This window comes from Nanorana parkeri, unplaced genomic scaffold, assembly GCF_000935625.1.
Source record: "Nanorana parkeri isolate BGI_ZX_2015 unplaced genomic scaffold, ASM93562v1 scaffold428, whole genome shotgun sequence".
Taxonomy (NCBI): Eukaryota; Metazoa; Chordata; class Amphibia; order Anura; family Dicroglossidae; genus Nanorana; species Nanorana parkeri.
The window spans coordinates 1,006,391-1,026,209 of NW_017306696.1; the positions used below are offsets into that span (position 1 = coordinate 1,006,391).

General features: G+C 43.1%; 1 protein-coding gene across 3 annotated transcripts in view; it reads right to left on the bottom strand.

Annotated features, from left to right (window-relative positions):
- Positions 1-6,652: 6,652 nt before the first annotated feature.
- The window catches only part of LOC108789897 (histone PARylation factor 1), a 14,850-nt gene continuing 1,683 nt past the window's right edge, over positions 6,653-19,819 (bottom strand). For 2 of the 3 annotated variants that reach the window (XM_018560040.1, XM_018560039.1), the window contains exons 2-8: positions 16,627-16,792; positions 14,470-14,659; positions 14,010-14,108; positions 13,778-13,928; positions 12,432-12,519; positions 7,197-7,369; positions 6,653-6,876 (exon numbers count right to left, since the gene is read on the bottom strand). In XM_018560040.1, coding sequence (XP_018415542.1) covers positions 6,745-6,876; positions 7,197-7,369; positions 12,432-12,519; positions 13,778-13,928; positions 14,010-14,108; positions 14,470-14,659; positions 16,627-16,792 — 999 coding nt within the window. In that variant the 3' untranslated portion in view covers positions 6,653-6,744. The remainder of the gene's footprint in view (positions 6,877-7,196; positions 7,370-12,431; positions 12,520-13,777; positions 13,929-14,009; positions 14,109-14,469; positions 14,660-16,626; positions 16,793-19,819) is intronic. The other variant, XM_018560041.1, reaches the window with a different exon arrangement.

The window sequence follows — 19,819 nt, forward strand, 5'->3', positions numbered from 1 at the left end:
GTGACAATGTTGTCACCATGACATGAAATAAAATACCCCCTGCAGGTACACTTACTGCCATAAATACCAGGCAGAGGTTCTAACCATTCTTCACGCTGTCCAAAACCACAACCAGAGTTCTTTACATTCACAAGATGCGTTACTTGCTTGGTACCCACAGATCCTAGGCCTTGAAATGACTTGATCAGAAACCATCTCCACTCTGTTTGATTACTAACTAGGCTTGAACTAGAAGTAGAGCACAGCTTTGCCAACATTCTGTTGATACTACTAAGCAACCGAAAGAGTCAAATACCTCTAAGAAAGCAATAAGACTTGATCATCAACACTGCAATGAAAGTAGTCCTATCTAAACGGCTATAACAATTGTTGTATTTATTAAGTGTGAACAATTGTTCCAAAAATGATGGCGTTAAATGTGTCCCACAATTCACTTGAAACTCTTCTTGCAGGGTTGTATTCTTTTTATTGAACTGTGTTACTTTAATAGACCACATATCTGAGTATATGACATTCTGTGTATTGGCTGTTAGATCTCTCTTATGGTTCAGGCCTTCCAGAGAATGTGATTCTCTATAACCACATCCTCCTAGTCAGTGGTAGCTCATGAGGATTGCTCATGTATGTCAGCAGTTATTTCCGAGGATTTAGCTCCTTGGAACATTTTGTCACAGCTGTATTATGTTCATATTCTACTGAGAGCAACTAGTGAAGATGAGACGTTCTGTATTGTTATAAAGTCCAGAAATAAACTTATTGGGGAACCTAGCACTGGCTTGATTTTTTTTTTCAGGTTGGTCTCCCTGCGCTATAACCACCAAAGTTCCTGTTCACATACATTAACACGCAATTTAAAAGCAGTTGGTGTGAAAAAGGGCAGATATCAGCTTAGGGGTGCTGGTCAGATGTATTTGTGGGTTTTTTATTTAGGTGATTACTTTGTCACAGCTTGTACTGTCTAGTACAGTCATGTTATGAATTCAAACCAAAGTCACTTGGAATTTCCTTTTCAAATACCTTTTTTCTCTAATAGAAAATGCTGCTTTCTGCACTCCTCCTCCAGCACCCTATGCTGCAGTAAATCAATAGTAGCCACACATCTCATCACAACTGCTGGGGTGTAGATCAGCCTGTTAGGGTGCACTGGGCAGCATGGTCAGGCTCTGGTATCTATTAGCCTTTAAAGGAGAACTATGAGGTTAATGCTTTTCACTCACCTCATAGTTCTAGCCGACCTGTGACAATGAGACTGTCACAGGTCGGCTCAGTAGATCGGGAGGTGAGCGAACACATGCCGGCGTTCGCTCACCTCTCGATCCTGTCACGGCTCTCTGCCGTCACAGGGGAGGGGCTGGATTCCCCGCTCCGATCCGCCAGCGCTGACTGGCGGAACGGATGGGGGAGGGGGCAGGTACAGCTGGCTCTGCCTCTAGATAGGCAGAGCCAGCTGTCACTCACGCAGCTGGTCGGATCCCGGCACAATTGTCGGGATCCGCTTCAGCTGCGGCGTCTCAGAGCAGCAGCTCGCGGTATACTGAGCTTTGGGTGACGGGAGGACGCTAGTTTGTGTCCTCCCGTTACACTAAGGAGAACTATGGGGAAAAACACTGACCCCATAGTTCTCCTTTTAAATCTTAAAAATGTATTCAAGTACCCGAACTGTTAGCAAAAATGTATCTTATTTGTGTATCACTCGGCTGAAGATCCTCAAATCATCTCTGAATTCATGCTGACACTGTCCTTCCTTCTGTAGGGGGGCTACTTTTGTTCCCCATGGTCCCTGTGTGTGTTGTAAAGTTGCCACCGCTCCCAGCTCACTCCTGTGATGGACCACAATATCAATACAAATTAGTAAACTAAATGTGAGATTGTAGTCCATCACAGGAGTGAGCTTGGAGCAGTGGCTTAGGTAGAGGCTGCTGCAGGCATAAAACCTGCATAGCAGCAGCTTTATTTGAGATCCTCTTTAAAGAGGGGGTGACAGTGAGTCACTTTATGCCCCACGGGTCCTAGTGAATAATTAATGTCATTACCCTTCACTACTTTGTATGTGCATTGCCAGGACCAGTGATATTCATATGCTTGTTGCAGGTTAGCCACTCAGTAAATAGTAAGGGATGGATAACCACAGCCCTGGAGCACACATTGGCAAAGCACAGCACCAATATTATCCGGTTTCTTTTTTAATGATTGATATACAAAATATACAGGTGAAACTCGAATAATTAGAATATCGTGCAAAAGTAATTGCAGTAAGTGCTGCAAAAGGGGCCCAAACCAAGTACTGAGTACATATGCATGCTTGTACTTTTCAGAGGTCCGATATTGTTCTATGTACAATCCTTGTTTTATTGATTGCATGTAATATTCTAATTTTCTGAGATTGTGGATTTGGGGTTTTCATGAGCTGTAAGCCATAATCATCACAATGATGACAAATCACGGCTTGAACTATCTTGCTTTGCATGTAATGAGTCTATCTCATATATCAGTTTCACCTTTTAAGTTGCATTAGTGAAATGAATGAACTTTGCACAATATTCTAATTATTCGAGTTTCACCTGTATATACACACATATACTTTTAATTTAAGAGTCCTTACTAAACATGCAGGTCTAGAAAATGTGTCTTCAATGATCCTGTTGGTTGATGCAGAGACTAACTCCTGTATAAAAATAGAACCTTTGTACTAATCCGACACACAGCTAGGTCTATTGGCCATTTAGGTTCTTGCTGCCACCTGCAGGAGAATGATGCTAAGGAGCTATACCTCCTCCTGCTAAACATGATGAATGTACAATGCAAGGATTTGAAAGTGACAAAGCATACCCTTGAAGTAGAGCACAGCTTTGCCCTCTTTTTCTTTCCTGTAGTTTAGTCCCCTCCATCGCTGGTGCCGGTCTCTGATGCAGCACTGCTGAGTCTGTGTGGGGTGCACGCTGCCTGCATTGACTTGCCTTGTCTCTTTCCTCGTCTCCGGGCTGAAGATCTGTACTGGGCATGCACCCATCCCATGATCCTTTGCAGCTACCAAAGTTTTTTCAGATCTTCGGCCAGGAGCGTGTGGCAGAGACATGTTAGGAAAAAGGTTGAATGTTTTTGCATACATCTCCTGCTCGCTATATATAATGTGAATACCCCCGAGGGTTTCTTATCCTTTAACCAATTTTGTTGCAGTTTCCTTCCTGTTTCTGTCTGAAGAAATAGCTGTTTCTTGCAGCATGTCCTTTCCAAACTAAGGTTTGACTGGGAGAGCCTGGGTTCATTGTAAATCAGCCGGTGGGTTTCCTGTGATGTAATAGGTAAAGGTGCAGTGTCAGCGTCCCTTTTGCAGTAATTAACCCTTAGGCTCTGTTGACATTAGCAGTTGTACGCACAGAAACGCGCGAAACAAAACTAATACATTCCAATGAAGCTTGTTCACACCTGCACAACGTATGCACGGGCTGAAAACACACCAAAAAGTACAAGTGTGCTATTCCGGCGCATTTCAGCTATAGAATGTGCGCGTTTTCGTGCCACAAGGAAGGCCCAGCTGAATTTCTAACTGCTGTGTGTAAACGGAACCTTATGGAGTTCCTCACCAAAAATTTAATTCCTATTGCACAGGATGCCACAAATTATACTTCTAGTGCAGACTTGTGGGAAAATCAGGCAGCCAATCACAGAAGCCACATTGCTGGGGGCATTCCATACACCTACTGTGTACAGAAAACCTCCAGATCGCCATATTGCAGTGAATTTTTTAGCTTTAGAACATTACAGCATTACAGTTATAAAAGGAAAGGTCATATTTGATGACATTACATAAATGGCTAAATGACTATCCTATCCGTCTATTCTGTACACCGAGGAACTCATGGTGTTGTTGATAAATGCTGGCAGTTGTTACCACTAAGTGCGGAAGGGAATTCCAGAATTTTGCTTCCGGAAGAAAGAAAAATACCCAATGCAGTCCGAGTTCAAACCACATCTCATCCAAATCCCTTTTGTGACCAAGTGTCATCTTTCATTCTTAGTTTCTTCCCAGTCCTGCACTCCCCATTGATGAATGTGTAAATCATATTCCCTCTTAGGTGCCTCTTCTCTAAAGAGAACATGTTTATTTCTGTAGCTGATCTTCATCACTCCGATCCTCCATTCTCTTTATTCATTTTCTTGGCCTCCTCTTTCTCTGGTTCTAGAATATCTTTTTTAGAGGATTGTTTCCACCTCCACACTCGTGTCTGGCACATTCAGGGCCTCCAGGTCTGAATTAGAATGCTTCCTTTGGGTGCACTGCTAGGTAGCTAATGTTCTAGCCACAGCTCTGCCTGCACCATCCCTGAAACAAAACCCTCCATTGTGGAGTTAAGGAATTTGATGGTTACAACATGAGGGAGACTTGGACAAGGTAAGACTGATGTGGGCAGAGCAGCAGCCAGACACCATTCACTCTTAGCACCAACAAATTTGAAGTTATGACCAGCACATGCAAAAAGAAAGGTCAGGCTGACTGCAGTCAAAGGTTTGGTCCTTTTGTTGAGGTTTAACATGTTGCAGCAGGCAGTAATTACAGGCACACAAGGGCAAAAAGGTGCAAAACTGGAACACCAGCAGGGGGGTAAAGCACACCACAATGCAACCAACGCATCTGATCAGCAGTACTCAGGGTGGTTGTGGCCAAGATTGAGCACACTGCAACAGTGCCTGGTGTGCCTCTCTGCGGCAATGAGAGGCAGTGGATTGGTGGCATATAACAGCACATTTAGCCTGGAAAGATACACGGCCACATGAAATCAAAACATCAGCCGTGTATATGCACGGAACAGTAATGAGCTCCCACAAAATGATTGCTACAGCTCTGTAGTGCTGCTTTAGCACAGCAGGCTAGAAAAAAGAAAATAAAGTTGCAGCCACACAATTTAAAGGCTGCAGGGTGGGCCACAAGAAAATGACCACCGCATCGGCTCAGTCATTTGCACCAGTTAATGTGCCCTGTAGCAGGTTCCAGGAGATGGGCCCTAGCTCTGAGAATCAACCCGTTACACAAAATACCCTGAAACAAAAGCCTTAAATCCCATAAACCCACATCTATGGGTTCCACCTGGATGTCTGCCCTCTGTTAAAGTCTGTCATAATGCAAACAACTTCTGTTTGAATAGGCATGCTGCAAGCAGCACGGGAGCCATTACTGGAATGTGAGCTGGAGGCACCCAGTGCAGCAGGACTAAAAAAATATCAGCAAAACATATAGTAAATTACCTTTCCTGACTCCAAACATGGCAGCACACTCATGGGGAAAGTACTGGCCTTCCTCCCCCGCCAGTCACCATTCCCCCTACAATCCTCCAGCACTGACTGGAGGAAGGAATAGGGGGGAGGAGGCAGGCAGAGCCAGCTGTCACTCACAGCTGGGCTGATCCATACACACTCAGTATATCGTGGGCAAGTGTGTGTGTGTGTGTGTGTGTGTGTGTGTGTGTGTGAGAATAAGTTGCCACTTAGATATGTCAAGGCCAAACCTTTCCAAAATAGCAGTCTTTACCACAACTTCAGTGAAAATCCCCACTCTTACATCACTAACGATACAAGTGTGACAAAAAACGGCACACCTTACCACACATGATGCGTATGTGCCGCACATACACAGAGCACATGCCACAACACACTGCAATACATACACCAGTGGACACCTGCACTATTGTGATGGAAAACATGAATGTTTTTGGTGGATATGCATGAAAGGAACATAGGAAGTGGATAGGCATATCAAAAAACATAAAAATTAATTTTACATACATTTTTTTTTTCTTTTTTACGAAGAAGCAAAAACCTGTAACTAGAGTTGTTGAATGGAGGCTTCCAATAGACCCGTGCCAAACACTGTCCTAGTTTTGGACTGTTGATAACCTATTCCATTACCACCCGGGAACTATTATATGACTTTAAAAAAAGGAGAATTATGAGGTGAGTGATTTTCACTCATCCTCATAATCTGAGCCGACCTGTGACAATGAAACTGTCACAGGTCGGCTCAGTAGATTGGAAAGTGAGTGAACACATACCGGCGCTCGCTCACTTCTCCATCCTGTTACTGCAGAGAGCTGTGACTGGATTCTCCCCTCCCCTGTCTGATCCTCCAGCGCTGACTTGTGGAACGGACGGGGGAGGGTACAGCTGGCTCCGCCTCTAGATAGGCAGATCCAGCTGTCATAATTGTCAGGATCCGTTCCGGCTGCAGCGTCTCAGTATACCGCGAGCTGTAGCTCGCGGTATACTGAGTTTTGGGTAACGGGAGGACGCTAGTTTGTGACCTCCCGTTACCCTAAGGAGAACTATGGGCAAAACCACTGACCCCATAGTTCTCCTTTAAAGTACACCCGTCATGAGAATTACATAGGCTGCCATTGCTAACTTTCCCTTTTGAGAATGCTAGTTCACTAGCTGTTAGAATAAGTATAGAAATAAAGAATTGTAAGTGAAGCCCATGCATTATGACACTCATTTATGCCAAGCTTGTTCAAGGCTGGACTTAAGTATTGTACCTCAACACATTCTCATAAGCAGTCATGTGTAACATACTACAGTGTGAACAGGCCCTGATACATGAAATGCTTATTATTCGCCCTTGTCAGGTTAATGCATTTTACAACCAATCCAAATACTAAAATACAGATACAAGGCAGTTTATTACAAAACTAACTTTATAGAATAACAGATTCGTAAGAACAAAAACACATGAAACTGTGCCTTTAGTCCATATCATGCATCAAGCTGGTTTACATTCTCCTTTCTCCGATTTTCCAGGTGAGATTCAATTATTTCTGCAAACAGATCCCTCTTTAGGAGCTTGTATGCCATGGGTAAGAGCTGTCTGGCTACTTTATGAAAGTACTGGAATAAAAACAACAAAAAATATTACAAATTTACATATATCCTGAAAAGGTGAACTATAATTTCTTTCTACACTTACAGTGCCGTATAGAACTTACAGGCAGACCCCCTAAAATATTACTTATGCTGCCCTGAAGGTTTTCCTTTTCCCCCCTGTAGTGTTACCATTTAATAAGTCTGTTACTGCCCAGAAAAGGTAGATCCTTAAGCTACAGTAACCTATGTTTGGTTCTACTTTCATTTGTGTGCATAGTTGTTTTATTCATCTGCATAAGAAATCATGAACCACCATTAACCAAAAGCACAACAAAAACACTTACATGTGATCCATAACAGAAGAGGTCAATTCCAAGCTCATAACCCATACCGTAATCGCACTCATCATTGGCAAACTGAACATAGGTGATCATTTCCTGAATAGGAGCAAAGGCTTTCATTCTCACATCATCAGTAGGGGCTTCCACAATGGCTTTACACATTTTCTTAAGATTCCCTTAGTAAAGATAAAATATATGTCATGGCAATCAATTCAAGTGTTACTTGCAAGAAGACAAGCGTTATACCATAAAGCAAATAACAGCTGTGGAAGTAACTGGATTCTCTCTGAACACTGTAGTCAGTCAGTGGCTAGAAATGTCTTCTTGACCATTTTTGAAGTGCACTTAGTTATTAAATAGGTAGTGGCTTGTAGATGCAGAGTAATATGCTACATGGATCTTGTGATAGTCAGAATGTTTCATGGGAAAAGTAGGATGTAGGTTACAAATGGAATTACAAGAACTAAAGCTGATAAATGAAACGGGTAAAACTTTCTAATATTGCATAAACTTCCTATTCCTTTAAAAAAGAGAAGCTACAATGATTTGAAAGATACATTTTAGTTTTATTCTATCCTGTAGTTCATTTAGGTACATACAATGAAAGATTTGGCCCATAAAACCTCTCCTACTACCAGCATTCCTTCGTTTTGCAGAAAAGCAGTACCAAGAACATCACCATAAACACAGAAGGGTAGAATTTGAGTCCCTTAAAAAGGAGAATTATGAAGCGAGTGATTTTTAGCCTCATAATCCGAGTCAACCTGCGACAACGAGACTGTCACAAGTCGGCTCAGTAGATCAGGAAGTGAGCGAACACATACCGTCGCTCGCTCACCTCTTGATCTATCCCTGCAGAGAGCCGTGACTGTCACTCACGGCTTCCTACAGGGATTCCCCGCTCCTCCAGCGCTGATTGGCGAAGCGGACGGGGGAGGGGGCAGGCACAGCCTGTGGATAGGCAGAGCCAGCTGTGTATTGTCGGGGTCCGTTTTGGCTGCGGCATCTCAGTATACTGCGAGCTGTAGCTCGCGGTATACTGAGCTTTGGGTGACGGGAGGACGCTAGTTTGTGTCCACCCGTGACCCTTAGGAGAACTATGGGGAAAAGCCTTGACCCAACAGTTCTCTTTTAACCCCTTCATGACTGAGCTAGTTTTCAGTTTCTGTTCATAAATGACTGACACACTTTACATTTTTGCTGTGCGATTCTTCCACGGCTGTAATATACTTTCTTACTAAATGTACCCACTCATATTATATATTGTTTTTCAGAGGACAGATAGGGCTATATAATTATATCCAACATGTGTACCTAACCCCTCACTTAAATTTGAATAAAATAAAAAAAAATGAGGGGAAAAACTAGAAGAAAAAACACTTTTTTCACAAGTTTTGATTATTATTTTTTTTAAATATATTTATATATACATTTTTATTTTACACTTTAATTTTTTTACACTTTGTAAAAAAATTTTTTTTTTCTTGTCAGTTTATATCAAGCAGTCACTATGACTGCCTGATAAATTAACTTTTTGGCTATTATTAGGCTGCTCCAAACTTAGGAACAGCTATGATCCTGACTTTAGTCAGATTCAGATCTCACTAAAAGCTCTTTGATCGTGCCTAGACGATCAGAACTGATACATTTCACTCAAAAGATATACATTGTATCTTTTGAGTGAAATGTATCTAAACATCGGGCTCTGGATCGCAAATTGTGGTCCTGTATTTGCATGTAACGGCTTCATTCTTTCATTAATGAAAGGAAGAAGCTTTTACAAAAAGCTTAATTATTTCATTAATTAATGCCTCAATACTGAGACATTAATGAATGACTGTTAAATGCTGAGAATCAGCTGTTACCAACATTACAAAGCCTAATATAACTCGTCACGTACAGTGTACGTGGCCAGTCATATAGGTACAAAGTGCCGGGACGTACACTGTACATCTCCCGTCACGAAGGGGTTAATGAATTGCAAGAAATTAATTTTATGGTAAATACAAGATTCACATTTTCTTTAGTGTTCATTGAGGGACACAGATTCATAGACTGTAAGGACATCTAAAAGTAGTACAACTGGGATCAAACAGCTGCCTGAAGCTGGCATCAAAAGAGTCCTGAACAACCAGGTAACTGGTAAAGTTAGCGAGCATGTGAAGCGCTCACAGATCTAGCAGTGTGCGCCTTAACAGGAAGGGGTGGAAGCCAACACTTGAGAGCATAGGTGATTATCTGAGCCACAGAGAAACGGTGGAATGAGAAGCAGGTTCCCCTTTGTGAACCATCAGGAGTGACAGTGAGTCTTTCTAATGGAAACAATGGCTGCAAGGTAGACATGCACAGCACACAGTCCATCCATTCTCCTTCTGATGAACTGGAAACTGACAGAGCTGGAGAACAAATGTGCTTGTTAAGGTGCATGACCAAAACTACCTCGGGTAGGAAATTCTGGGCCTCAACACCACCCAAAAAAGGGTTCTTTAGCGAATAAGGTTGCTAGCTTAGACACTCACCATGCAGAGGTGGTGGCAAGAAAGCATGCTACCTTGCAGACAATGCTGGAATGTGAAGTTAGGCAAAGGACAGGATCCTTTCTACCTCTTACCACAGTAAGACTTCCGCTTCCTCCCTGATGGAAGATGTACACCACCGATGTGACGTTGACTGACCCATGATCGGATTACCCTCCACGTCAGTGTCCAGTGTTGCAGAAACAACCAAACCTTCACCAAGTTTCAAAATATTGATGGGGCCTTTGCAATGTCTGGATGGTTTGAGCTACATTGTCGACCATAACCTGAGCTGGCTGTTCCCTCAATAGGAGGTTGTCCAAATATCCCAAAATAGGGATGTCCTGGGAGCACAGCACAGATTGCACATGGGCCAGTTCTCACACATGGTGTACACTGGAAGCGCCGAGGACCCAAAGCGTTAATACACTGGAAAAATGGGGATTTCCAAGTATCCACAGACACCAGAAAAGTCTCCCTGCTGGAAGGAGGCTATGAGAGACCTGGCGGATTCCATACAGAACGAATGAATCTGAATGAAGATATTTTAGGGCCTTGAGATCCAAGGCAGATGTCCCCTTTTGGGTTGGGAATGGTCAACAGGTTGTAGTAGAACACCTAGAACCTGTCTTTCACAGGCCCTGGGCAATGACCCCTTGCCCCAGAAGTGCCACAAGGGCTGCATAGATATGTGCTAATCTGCTGCAACACAGGCAGTTTGGAAGGTGCGCAGAATTCTAGCCTGTATCCCCAAGAAACCACCATCTGCACCCAGTATCCAAGATGCGGGCCATACTGAAGAATTATCTGAGGGTTTAGGGGACTTAGAAGCCCAGGGCTGGAGACCAGGCTTGGACTTTGAGATAGAGCACTGGGAGTAAAGAAAAGGAACTCTTCTTGGCCTTCCAAGAGGGATGAGCCTTCCCGGACTGAGCCCTAGGCTTCTTCTGCTAGGGCAGGCAAGTACTCTTGCCCCTGGTAGCTTCCTTGATAATGCAGCTCCGAAGAGATGCTGTTCTTTGAAGGACATGCAATGATCTGGCTTTTTGCATGTCTGTTCTGCAGCCCAACACATTCTAACCGCAGAGTTCTCCCCATGTTCACCAACACAGGTAATGAGATCGTAGACCAACAACCCATCCATACAGTAGCTTAAAGGATATTTAAACCCTCCAGTTTTTTTTGCATATATCTGCTGCTAGCAAGCAGTAGATATATGCAAAAAGTTTATTAAAAAAAAAAAAGTTCAAACAGCAGTTTAGACTCACCTGTGTTCGGTGCGCGGTCCTGTGCAAAAATGAGAAATTTCACAAGCGGCCGCAAAGGATCTTGGGGCAGGCGCATGTGCAGTTCTAATTTTCTGCTGGGAGGTGACGAAAGACGCAAGGTAAGTCTACAGACGCGTGCACCCGCATGCAGATACCGCTGGATCGGAGGGTCAGAGCAGTCAGCGCTGGATCGGAGAGCCGCCGCACCGCTGGAGAGAAGGCTGAAAACATCAGGAAAGAGGAAGATCGGAAAAAGACTTGATTTAATCCCTTCGTGACGGGAGACGTACACTGTACGTCCCGCCACAAAGGGACCAAATGACTCGTCACGTACACTGTACGTGACGAGTTATTTGCTGCACTAGAAGGCTGGTAACCGCTGAGAATCAGCGGTTATCATTCATTAATGGATGCCTAAGTTTAGAGGCATCCATTAATGAAAGGGTTAACCTTTTTCAGACACCCGATACCTGAAGATCGGGTGTCTTGAGTCACAGCAGACCCGGCATGTTGCTCTCTCAAGCTATACTGGCTTTTTTTTTTCTTTCACTTTCAGGAATAGACACATAATGTATCTATTCCTGAAAGAAGAATGTTTCAGTTTGCTGATCGTTGTTGCAACCTGAATCCTGAACTGCTGCAGGATCAGTGTCACTAACTTATTATCGGCTGTTCTAAAGTTTGAAGTAGCCTGATAATAACCAAAAATGTATTAATTTTATCAAGCAGTAATAGTGAGATTAATTCACAATGACTGCTTGATATAATTAAATAAAATAACATTAAGTTTAAAAAAAAGTGAAAAAAGTGTAAAAAAAATAAAGGACAAATAAATGAATGTATTTATTGCATATTTTTTTTAGCTGTGCTTGTTTTGTAAAAAAAATACTACAAATCAAAACTGGGAAAAGTGTTTTGTTTTACGTTTTTTCCTCTTTTATTTTATTTGTCCTAAGTGAGGGGTTAGGTACACATATGTGATATAAATATATAGCCCTATCTGTCCTCTAAAAAACAATATATAATATGTGTGAGTGCACTTTGTAAGAAAGTATATTACTGACGTATATTACTGAAATGTCAAAAGTGTGTCAGTCATTTACGAAGAGAAACTAAAAACAAGCTCAGTCATGAAGGGGTTAAGGTAAGTGCTAACATTAACATGGGGGGGGGGGATGTTTGCCTTTAATGTCACTTTAAGAGTGCTATCATACTCAATAAGTAAGGGATCATCCTGAATTGCTTCTCATGAGCTTAGTCCGGTCAGCCAATGTCTGACAGACAAGTATCACAGCAAGGGTAGGTTGCAAAGCAGAGCACCAGCCAACAAGAACAAAAGGACCTCTAAACCACTTATAGATAGGGTCCTTAAACACTAGCGCATCCTTCACAGGCATCGCCAAAAGATTGTTAAATGGGATATTCCGTGATTCACATGGGTACCAAAAACTTACCATCCGTTTCAGGAAGCTCCCTGTACCCAACGTCGTTCTTATCTACAGGGACCACCAGACCTGCACCATGGAAAGACTTGGTCACCACCTGATGAAATGGTGGACAGATTTACAGGAAGGAAAAAAAAAAAAATTTGTTAAAAAAACAATGATCTAGGTTGTAACTGTAGCTCTGACAGAAAAAGTTCTACTGCTGTGTGTATATATATATCTAGCTATATCCATCGAGGTACCTCGGTTCACAAACTTAAATTTGTCCCACGATTCTGGTCGCAAACCGAATCAAACTGTGATCAGACCGGGAGCTCGACTAGAGGAAGCCACGACCATGTGTCAGAGCAGGGAAGAAGGCTGCGGTTTGTCACCCGATGCAGAGTTTGCGAACGGAAGAAAAATTTTTGCCGAACTCTTCGCGAACAGAAGCGTTTGTGAACCGAGGTACCACTGTATCTATGTCACACACACACTTTTGACATGTACTGTATGGGCAGTTCTGACACAAAAAGCAGCCTGAAGCAGGTGGCTGCAGCTTAAAAGGAAGTGAAATGTACCAGTCAGTCAAGGATATAGGCATCTTAAATGCAAGCTGAATGCACCTAAAAGAAAGCGGTTCATTCTGAAAACTTAAAGTGACATTAAACCCTCAGATTTTTTAATATAAAATACTGTAATGTGTGCCTTACTGTAATCCATGGTTGTTTCCCTTCTCTTTGCTGCTCTTCCTTTTAAATTTGTATCTGTTCTCATGCTCTGCAGAACTTCTGTTTTGCAGCAGACTGCCTTGTCTCAGGAATGGATATATGGTGTCTGTGTATACGTTTGTATAGGCTTGTAACCTGAGCCAGCACTACAGGAAGAGGCCCTGAGCTGAAAAGGGAAGTTCTCCCCCAGCATGAGAAGACATGAGGATTTAAAAAGAGCAGCAAAGAGAAGGGAAACAACTAGGGATGCACCGATACCGATACAAGCATCGGTATCGGCCGCGATACCGAGTATTTGCATGAGTACTCGTACTCGTGCAAATGCTCGGATACAATAGATGATGACGATTCTAGAAGGGGGTTTGTTTTCAGTAAAAAAAAATTGGTTAATGTTCTAACAAGCATTCCCTCGAGAGGTCCATTAAATGTCAAGCCAAGCATGAGCCAAAAAAGGTACCCACAAAGAATCTTCCAGCAAGAACAATAGTTGTATATTTAAGCATCTTTATGGTACTGATGAATGTTGCAAAGCTCGCCACACAAATGTGGACATTAGGACATGATAGTATCTTTTTTGGAATAGTTTAAAATTACTATCTAGCTGTACAGTATATAAGAGAAAAGTAAATAAATACAGGTACTGACTTTCTTGTCTCTCCGTTTCATTGCGTTAGATTTCTGCTCCATGGAGTAATCCAATTTATCTGCAGCTGCCGTAAGTTTTTCTATCAAGTCTTTCACTGTAGCAACTGTTTTCTGATCAGACATTTCTTTTAACCTCTTCGTTGCAAATAGCCTAGGGGGAAAAAGGAATATTGTAATAAAGTAAAACTCATCATCCCTTAAACAAAATCACTGTAAAGTGAGGGGCACCTACTTGACAGCAGAAAACACATTATCTCCAGCTGCAGTGATGAGGCACCCTTTAATGGCTTCATTAGTGCCAACAAACACCGGCATCTCTTCTGGGGAATCTCTGAAAAAAGGAAGCCCACAAAGGAGACTATACATTAGGAGACTACACAATGCAGGATATTATAGATACACACAAACAACAAGCATAGTAAAAGCCTACACGGACCAGATTGTATTTTCTAACCTAGCCTGACATAATGGCAGCTGAAAACTAACAGACTGCAACACCTTCAAACCATACATTGAAAGAAATTTATTAAATTGCACAAGAAAAAAAAAAAAAAAGAATGCACATTTCTAAATTGCTCGTTGACAGAAATTATGATTTCCCACAAAAAACAAACCAAAATGAAAAGCCAGAAGGTCAAACTTCCTACAGTTGTTCAACAATGTTTTCATGAATTTGCTTTCCAGTTTCTTACCTGTAGTAACCCATGTGAAATTGTGTCCTGCTGTCCCCAACAATAATGGTCTGAAATTCTGGGGGATCATAAAAAAACCTCCAGTGCAGATTATAATTACTATCAGAAGATTTTTTAGATGACGTGTGTTTACCAGAAAGAATATCATATGGCCCTACTAGCTGCAGACCAAGGCTGTCCTTCAGAACATCTGAAACCAGAGAATGTCATCATTAGTCACGGAATAAGGTTTCCACGCTGGTGCTACTCCAATCTCATTAGTACCGTTTTTCTCAGTCATCTGCAAAATCTGTATTTCCAAGAGTAAAAGGTAATCTTCCTCTGTGCAAGTAGACACTTTATTGGGGAGGTTCTCAGAGGAGATTCCAAACAGCATGGATAGTCATCAGATATCCTTCAACCACACATGATTAGCAATGTCATTTAAAAAGGTCATCTAACCCCAAGAACAAAAAATGAAATATATTACAGCGTACAGTCCTTGGCCCTCGATATGGTGGCTGCTTTACATCATTTTTAAGAAGTACAAAGAACTTGCTACAAGCACAGTGAGGGGGATTTATCAAAACTGGAGCAGACAGAATCTGGAGCAGTTGCCCATGGCAGCCAATCCACTTCTCTCTAGTTTTTAAAGCTTAACAGAACACACTGAAGAGAGAAGCCGATTGGTTTCTTTGGGCAACTTCTCTAGATTTGGTCTGCTCCAGTTCTGATAAATTCCCCTTACAGTGTCTTTGTAACTTCCTTTGATGTGAACCCCAACCAACATGTAAAGCGGATGGAGGGAAAGGCATGGGTGACAAGCATAGCTCTCTCCATAGATACAGTGGCCACCCCAGGACAGGGAGTATGTTAAATACAGGAGATGAAAATAAAAAAGGGAAATAAATGCATCTGCCACATGTAGGGATTGGTAAGCTGCAATATAGTATAAATTGTTGTTTTTGGGTTTAAATAAGCTTTGGGGGGGGAACAGTACTTTAATTTCAGTCTGCGCACACCTTTTTCATTTTTTGGGGGGATTTTAATAAACAGTGTGGATGGAGAAATCTACCCACAAATCGAAATTCATCCGATTCCTGTTGCGCTGTTCCTGTTTTTTCTTGCATATGCCTTCTTTGAGACATTTATGCTTGCAATAAACCTTGAGTGAAGGGGAAAGCAGACTGCAGAAATAAGGGTACAATCAGGTACACGCTCTCACCCAGAAATGTACGGATGTCCAGCTGCCCCGAGAACATGCCTTCTTCCCACAATACTATTCCCCTCCGCACTTATGCCCACTCACTTATCAGACACGCAGTCAACATGGCTCAGGCATGTATCCCGACCTTTTGGAAGAAACCCGAGCCCCCCCCCCTCACATTGGGCAGGTCCTAGATCGCATCCATGATATATACCAGATGGAGGATCTCACAAGCTCCCTCAAACACACTTCCGCATCCTTCGCCCGCACGTGGTTTCCCTGGATGGAGTACAATCGGTCCCCTGAATACCTCACCCTTAGATAGGATCCTGACGCGGGGTGAGGATGCTATTCCTCGCTCCTTTTGCTCTCTCCCCTTTCTTTATCATTTTCTTTCCCCACTCCTACTCTCACCTCCCACCTGACTCTGCTCTTCCCGTCCTACCCCACCTTTTGCCCCTTCCACCTCCCCGCTACCTTCCCTGCCACGATGACATCCCAAACATTTGTGCAGCCTATACTTCAGATTACGTCCGCAATACCAAAGGGATGATGTACCACCTGCCATCTGATGACCTCTCCGCCCCCACCCTGAGAGGGTAGGATTCTCCACTGACCCTTTCAGTGTACTGGTTCAGATGGCATTAGATATACAGCGCTATATGAAGGTGTGACAATTTCCACCCTGCCTGTTCTAGTAATCTATTGTCCATTATCTGTACATTTGTATGCACTGCACTATAAACATTGTATCTATCCTGATGTTGGCCTTCTGCATACGTTTTTCTTTTTTGTAAACTTTGAAAAAACCCCTAAAGAATGTATAAAAAAGAAATAAAAAAAAAGGTACAGAGGCGAGTAATGTTTATACTACTTAAAATATTTCTGAAATTTCACCTTTAAAAATAAGGCATTCGATAATAAAAAAAGAAAACAAATTTAAAAAGTACACAACATTATTATTATTTTACCAGAGGGCGCCTTTGGGTCAATCTCTGTGCAAAACGTCCAGAACGCATAGAAATCTTCTGGCATAGCAAGCTTATACAGGCATTCTAGCTCCTGTCGCAGGCTCACAGGTACATCAGATTGATCTGATCGTCTTTTCTTCACATCCTCCTTTGCGGTGTCACTTCTCTGCAAACCGAATACAAATAAATCCAGAGACACAACTGAATACTGCCAACAGAACTCTACATCCTTTTTCTGGTTTTGTGACCAACACTACTGATAATCAAAATGTTACACTAGTTCTCAACACTTATCCTATCCAGACATCAAATACAGATAACTGATCCCTTTCAGTCACAGCTCTATACACATTTTACACTTGTCAAACCTTAGAATTGATTACATCTGTGAAACCGCAAATCACTATAGTACCCAGAATTGTTCAGAAGTGACACTTTAAAAACTTACAGGTCATCAGTTATTGTTGTTCTCCAGTGTTCACACAAAACCCAATATGTGTGGCATGCATGAGGCTTATGTTTGTATGTGCGTGTACATGGGGCACAGAGGCCAGGGGAATGATAGCTCTGAACCTGGAAGTAATCAGAGAGCGTCACTTCTGGTTTCACCTTAGCCAGGGACAATGACCATGTCCCTCTGCCTTCCCTGCCGACACCGGCCATGGATGTCCTTGCAGTGGAGCTAGGGATATCAGAGGGCAGCCCATTCTGCAACTTGTAGGAGTGATCAAGCAGCCCAAGTGCCTCCCAAATCACTTCAAACAAAAAGCAGACAGGCTGCAGAAGAAATGTCAAAAAGACTGCCGGAGGCTATAAAGTCTCACCCGACCCTCGGTCCCGTGGAGCGTTCCTCGGTGCCCTCACTTCTAGGGCAAGCAAATAAAAATCCTGTCACCAGTCATTAAACTGCCAGAGACCAGGGGAGAAGAGGCTGTGGGGAACGGTCTAGGAGCCAGGCAAAACCAAGGATCAGGCGAGTATCTTTTTTTAATTTAGACCCTAAACCAAAACGAGCACTTAACCCTTGCAACAGCCCCCTGCATTGGTTAATCTTTAAAATGCCTGGAGTTCTTCTTTAAATTGTTTAGAATAGCCTGCAGTCTGCACACAGGCCTTCTCCACAGAAACATCCAAAGAGGTAAGAAAAATGTTACGGAACACAAACATACACAGTAGTAGAGTTGTTCTCGAAGTTTACCAGACTCAAAAGTGACGATTTGTCATGTTAAAGGGTAAATTAAGAAGTGCAACTGAAGCCAAAACTTTTAGTATTGAATAGTGGAGAAGGATTAGAACAGCGGCCAGGTTTTTATTGCTATCTGTGTCCCCATTTGTCCTGGTGACCCTCATCACTGACAGTGAAAGGAAATCCCAAATTTTGGGTTGTCACCAGAACAGGAATAAATGGGAAATCTTCCAGTGGAGACGCTAGTTCTGGTGATCCTGCTGTCCACCAAGGGTGTCATTATCCCCCCCGATCAAATCACAGAAGGCCTTGTATTCATTGATAAACATACTGAGAGTTCTCTGAATGGCCACTGTGCTGTGTGACTGACCCTGTGTTTCCAGAGCAGAGGGGGACGCAGCTCAGCACAGTGCCACACAGGCCAGGAAGATCACTGTCAGCGCTGCAGTAGCTCCAGCTTCTACACTGCTTTATAGGATTACCGCTGGCCAATCAGGAATGGCATACACATTAAACTCTCCATTGTCTGGCATTCATGCAACCAGCAAACAAAAGAGCAAACAAAAGAGCAAAAAAAAAAAATGGAGGGCATGTGTCTTTTTTTTGTTTGCAGTTGCTTGATAGACATGTGCACACTAATTACATTCTGTTTACATCTTGCTGCCAGCCAGCAGCTAGATTCCTCAGTCGGCAGCTGAATGTAAAATGGGGAGCAATAGCCAGCCTGTTAGTGCAATTGGGCCATGGGGGGTTACTTGAGAGTTAACTCTCAAGCAACCAGAAGCTACAGTTATCCGGCACCTACCGATCCCCATGGGTGCCGGATAACTGGGTGCTTACTGTACATACTTGTATAGGGCCAGGCTGGGCCAATGTACACATACATAATGATTCATACCTGGAGTTACGCCCGACCGCTGTAATTGAATGGCCTGACTGTTGCTTCCTGGATGCGGGTTGGCATTTATAAACGCAACAACCATTGTGGGCTGTTTAAAACGCAAGCAAGGGAGACAAGGGAAAAATGCTTGCATTTTAAAATGCTTGTAGGATGCATGGAAGTATGCGCCGCCCCTGAGCGTTTAGCTGTGCCCCGTGCGGCCATGGGACCGGCACAACGACTGTGACCAGACATGGAGGGAGATCGGAAAAACACGATCTTCCTCCGCTCTCCGAATGCAGAAAGTGATGTATATTACATCACTTCCGCCTTCAGCTGTCCTTCTCTGGCTTCTGTAGCCAAAGAAAAGCTGATGAAACAGGTCTCTGCTTCATCAGCTTTTTGTGGAGGTACCTAGGTGACATTAGGGGTCTTAGAGAGACCGTGATGTCTCCATAAAGAGGACCTTTCACATCCTCTTTGCTGTCACATAGGGGCTTCTTAGTCCCCTATGTAATATCATTAACCACCTCCCGTCCATGGCCGTTCATGAACGGCCGGGAGACTTAAAGGAGCGGGAGGGCGTCTTAAGACGTCTTGCACCCCCGTGCGCAGTGCTCACACGAGTGGGCAAACCGAGCATGTAAAGAGCCAGCAATGGCTGTTTACATGCAAGCAATCAGGCGTCTCTAGAGACACACGATCGCTTGTACTGGCTGCAGATGTGCGGCCCCCCCGTAACTCCACCGGCCCCCGAGATCCGCCAGGACCGGCACGGCGACGCTGTCACTGGAGATCAGTACACGGTCTCGCTTTGATCTCCTCTGCTGTCTCCAAATGCAGGAAGTGATGTATATTACATCACTTCCGCATTCAGTGTCACTCTCCGATACAGATGCCAGAGAAAAGCTGAAACAGATCTGTGCCTCATCAGCTTCTCTGGGGGTCCCTTGGTGACATTAGGGGTTTTAGAGACCCCTGATGTCTACATAAAGAGGACCTGCCATGTGAATTGGCCATCACATAGGGGGCTTCTTAGTTTCCTATGTGATAGCAATAAAGTTATGGGTAAAAAAAAAAAAAAAAAAAAAAAAAAGGAAAAAAAAAATAAAACAAAAAAAAAAAAA